We start from the raw sequence: 4904 nt of genomic DNA on the forward strand, positions 1-4904 counted from the left end.
CAATGTTTGCGCGCATAAACAACGTTTTAAAGGGAAGCAATTTTGTCATTTGCAGAAGTTCTCGATCGACGGACTCGGACACTTTGACCTTGGTCTCCTTACTTCTTGGCGGGGGTGTCTTGGTGGGTCTGACGACGCAGTAAGCACTCCATTCCTCTTGAGTGCACACGGTCGCCACCTTCTCCCCACACCACGTCTGCCCTAGGTCACGGTCCCATGAACATCTCGACTGGTGAGAGCCTACCCCCAAACACCGATCAAAACCCGTCCGGCCATCCCCCTCGGCCACGACCTCCCTGGAGGACAATCTCGTTCCTTTCCAATCCTCCTTTACAGCCTCCCATCTCCGCACCCGTGCCTCCTCCTCTCCCACGCATCTCCCCCCCACCCTCCCGTCTGCTCGGCCATTCCCCCCCGGCTTGACTCAGTTTGCCGCCGCCTCGTTCTCAAACACCGCCGCCGCGCCCATCCCCGTGCCGATGCACATGCTCACAACCCCCCATCGCTTTCTCGTCCGTCGCATCTCGTGCAGCAGCGTGGCGATTTGCCTGGCCCCCGTCGCCCCTAAGGGATGACCGAGAGCAATGGCCCCCCCGTTCGGGTTTACCTTCTCCATCGGGATCTTGAGCTCGCGCACGCAGTACAGACACTGGCTGGCAAAGGCCTCATTTATCTCAAACACATCCACATCCTCCACCCGCAGCCGGGCCTGGGCGAGGGCGGCCGGGATGGCCACGGCGGGGCCAATCCCCATGATATCAGGGGGTACCCCCACCACCGCGGCCCCCCTCAAAACGCCCATCACGTGCATTCCCTGCGCCGTGGCCGCCCCCCGACTCATCACCAGCACGGCCGCTGCCCCGTCCGTCATCTGGCTGCTGTTTCCGGCCGTGGTGCTCCCGCCCTCCGAGAAGGATGACCGCAGGCCTCCCAGCTTCTCAGGCGTCGTGCCCGGTCGAATGCCCTCGTCCTCCCTCACCACCGTCACCTCGTCCTCCCCCCCGTCCTCCCCCCCGCTCGACACCCGTACGGGCACGATCTCCTCGGCGAACTTGCCTGCCTTCACCGCCGCCTCCGCCTTGGCGTGCGAAGCCGCAGCAAACCGATCCTGATCTTCCCTCGAAACTTGAAAGCGGGTCGCCACCTCGTCACTGGTCTGGCCCATAGGGATGGTGCAGTCCTTGCTGAGCGCGTTCTCGCTGACCCGTTCGAAATTTACATCGGGCACCGAGGTACTCATATCCGTCAGGGACATGCTCTCCACGCCGCCGGCAATGCCCGCCTCGTAGAGGCCGGACTGGATGCTGGCAGCCACCTGGAGGAAAGCCTGGAGGCCCGAGGAGCACTGACGGTTCAGCGTGCAAAGGGGTACCTACCGAGGGGAGGGAGGGAGGAAGGGGGAGGGAGGGAGGAAGGGGAAGGGAGGGAAAGGAGGGGGAGAGACCAGGTCTGTGAGCTCTGCGTCCTGGGTTTCCCAGCTTTCAACGGTCTGCGTTAGGTGATCGGCAGGAAAAATCGGCCTTTCTGCTTTGAACTTTCAAAGCCAACATACACTATATCTCCCGCAACATATTCCTTCCTTATCTACTTTCCTTTCTTTTTCCCTTCCTCCTTCCCTTCCTGCTCCTCTGCCTGCTTCCCCTCCGCCCGGCCCCACTTCCGGCGGTACCTGATACGGGATCCCGGCATAAAATTGAGCCATACGCGCACCCACCGCTCCAGAACCAGGTTGTAGGACGTTACCCACAACAATATCACCAAGCGTGGCTGCGTCGACGCCAGACTGCTTCACCACCGCCTCCAATACCGGGGCCAGTAGGTCGTCCGTGGTGGTGCTCTTGAAAGCCCCACGCTTAGCCTTACATAGCGGAGTGCGCAATGCCGAGACGACCACAACGTCCCCCCCGAGGAATCCCGGCCTGCTAGTCTGTATTGTGGAGGGAAAAGAAGACAAAGATCAGAAGACGGGAATCGTAGGCAATTCTCATAGACGCGAAGAGGCACACTAGCCCTGGACACAAAGAAGAACTGTATTCTGATGGCCACTTCAGACATCAAACACGTATATATGTGCGTTTCTTCCTGAGTAGCGGCATAAATGCTGAATCTTGTGGCAGAGTGCCGGTACGTTCAAAAGGCAAAGCTGCGTTGAAGTTGCCTTGTCCATCACGTCGACAAGAAAGTAGGCCATGAAAAACATCTCATTTATCACTTTACGAGGCACGCACCTTTTTGACCAGATGTCCACCAAGGTGCTCCAGCCGCTTGTTGGCTTGCGAAGTTTGTGTGCTGCTCATAGTTTGCTTTGGTGACTTTGGTTGCGGAGAAGATGAACAAGAAAAAGTGCTTTGCCTACGTGAATGAAGCGATGATCCCTATTTGGTGTAAGTCAACGATAGAGGCTCAATGATAAGCAACACATCCGAAAGTATGGTATTTTGTACACGTGTAACACTCCCTTTCGCGAAACGTGCTACGAAGTGGAAAAAATCACAAACCTGGGCATGGACGAGGGGAGGCCTAGCTTTGCCTTTTCTCACGTTCGGGCGGCGGGTGTTTCTCGTCCCGGAGACTCTCTCTGTGATGATGTTTCTCGTCCATCTTTCCTTCAAGGGGTGTTTCTCGTGCCCCCCCTTCAACCCGTCTTCCCGCCTTCCACGCCTGTGGGCCCCCTGCTTTGACGTCAATAATTCTTTGAAAAGAAACGACACTTTCGAAACAACCAAGATACCCGCAACCATACTTTTGTGGCTGCATTGAAGGCCACTCACTGCATTCATGAGGGTTGTGCCACATCGACACGGGTGTCGGCGGAGCGCTCTCGCGGCTGGACCGAGTATGGGCCTCTCTCTCTCTCTCTCTGGCGCTCGTTGCTTTTGAAGGAAAGACGCACGCACAGAGACTACTTGCCTTTCTTGTGGGCCGCAGACAGTTGCGCACAAACAGCATATTTTAAAGTCCGAAATTCCATTCATTGTCTACATATATGGAACTCGTATTGCGGACTTGTTCAAATCAGCACGCAACGCCTACAGTCGACTGTCCTCGTTTTAATTGGGGCTTCATAGGCGCCCACGCCCATTTTATTCGTCCCTCTCCTTCTTTTTCCCTCCTTTTACATTTACCAACGACTCGTAATTGGCACATATTTCTGAGGACACTTGGCACTTTTAATCATTTGCAGACTGTACGAAGCCGCGTAAATGTGTTTTTAGAGACCCAAGGTTAAAAGTGTTCTTGTTGATGTTGCACGAATACAGCCGCCGCCCATAGAAGAACTTTCAAACCCCAAGAGAGTTGCCCATCCTCGCACACTTACAAACACATTATTCCACAGCGACAAAATGACAAATAAAGCCATGGCTTTCCTTGGAGACCAACACCATCGCGAAGGCGAGCGGCGACAATCGAGCGAATGCTCAGGGCTTCAGCATGCTATCAGACCTGCAACGCGCCAAGAGACAGCATTGCCATCCCGATCAAATTCCACGGCATCAGAGGACGACGAGGACATCCAAAGCGACCTCGTGCCTTCGGCCAATACATTCATCCGCAAGCTCTTTCAAATGGTCACGAGTGAGAACAATGACATCATCTCCTTTACTCCAGGTACGGTTTCAATTTCGATCAGACAAGAGAATGTTGCTAGCTTCCCTCCCTCCCTCGTCCTCCATGCATGAAGCTTATTTTTGCTGCATGAGAGCTTGTCGACCCCTGAGCATGCGTCAAGGCCAATCCAGGAGATTTTGCTGGGACCTCTGACCACCCGTCAATTCTGCCCATGGTCCTTTTTCCTCGCAAACCTGACGCCCGACCCCTTCCTGCACATATCGCACAGATGGTCTCTCCTTCCACGTGAAAGACCCCGTCCGTCTCGAGAACGAAGTGCTCCCCAAGTACTTCCGCCACTCCCGCTTTCAATCGTTGGTCCGCCAGCTCAACTTCTACGATTTTAAAAAGATCAGCAAAGAGCGCGTGATCTGGATCTACCGGCACAAGCTCTTCCAGCAAGGCAAGCCCCACCTCTTGGACGACTTGAAACGGAAGCCATCCGCCTCCCTAGTCAAAAGCCGGACAGAATCCTCGTCCCGCCGGGGCAGCGGCAGCATGGGCCGGCACGGCGCAGGCAACAGCCATAGCGTCGGCCGGCCCATGTCCGCATCCGGGAGCCGCCGTGGGAACAGCTCCGTCTCGCCTCTCTGCAGCTTCGAGTCAGGGACCACCACTCCCTCCTCCTCCGATAGCAGCCCCAGCATTTCGCCTAGCCGGGGGGGCCTCAAGCGCACGCGCCGACAGGAAGCCTCCCTCTCCCGCGCCTCTTCCTCCTCCTCCTCCCTCACCTCTTCCGAGTCCTCCCCCGTTCCGTACGACGATGCGAAGCACTTGGTGGCGGGTGTGACGGGGGCGGGCATGACTTGCCTGGAGACCCTTTCACAAGCCGCCAGTTCGGTCGGTCAGAATGCCCCGAAGGCAGCGCGGCTGGAAAGAGAGGCTGCCGCCTCCTACGGCTCTCACGGGGAGGAGGAGCAGGAGGAGGAGGAGGGGATGCAAGTCTCGTATTGGCAGCCGCCGGACGAGGAGCCTGAGGAGGAAGTGGAGGTGCAGAAGGAAGAGGAGGATGAGGCGTGCTGGGTGATGAAGACGATGATGATGCGGGGACGGGAGGGGGGCGCGGAGTCGGGCTTCGAGGAGGGAATGCAGGCGCTGCCGGACGAGGAGGAGATCGTGGTCGTGACCAAGGCAAGCTTTGTCCCCACCTTGGCGAAAAAGGAGGGCCCACAGGGGCACAAAGCGCATCCTCCCTCCCATCCATTCGCCCACGGCCCGCGAGAGACGAGTCCGGGCCCCGAGAAGTCCTCCCTGGACACCTTGGAGTCAAGCCTCTCCCCCCTCCTCCTTCCCTC

General features: G+C 57.4%; 1 protein-coding gene across 1 annotated transcript; it reads right to left on the reverse strand.

Annotated features, from left to right (window-relative positions):
- Nucleotides 1-394: 394 nt before the first annotated feature.
- On the reverse strand, nt 395-2380 carry KCT1 (beta-ketoacyl-CoA thiolase). Its single transcript, XM_005854241.1, has 3 exons — nt 2229-2380; nt 1670-1927; nt 395-1372 (listed from the first exon to the last, which is right to left on the reverse strand). Exons 1-3 carry the CDS (start codon nt 2295-2297, stop codon nt 425-427), a joined length of 1275 nt encoding a protein of 424 aa, XP_005854303.1. The 5' UTR covers nt 2298-2380; the 3' UTR covers nt 395-424.
- Nucleotides 2381-4904: the final 2524 nt, after the last annotated feature.

The sequence above is a fragment of the Nannochloropsis gaditana genome (genome assembly GCF_000240725.1).
Source record: "Nannochloropsis gaditana CCMP526 unplaced genomic scaffold scaffold570, whole genome shotgun sequence".
In the NCBI taxonomy this organism is placed as follows: Eukaryota; class Eustigmatophyceae; order Eustigmatales; family Monodopsidaceae; genus Microchloropsis; species Microchloropsis gaditana.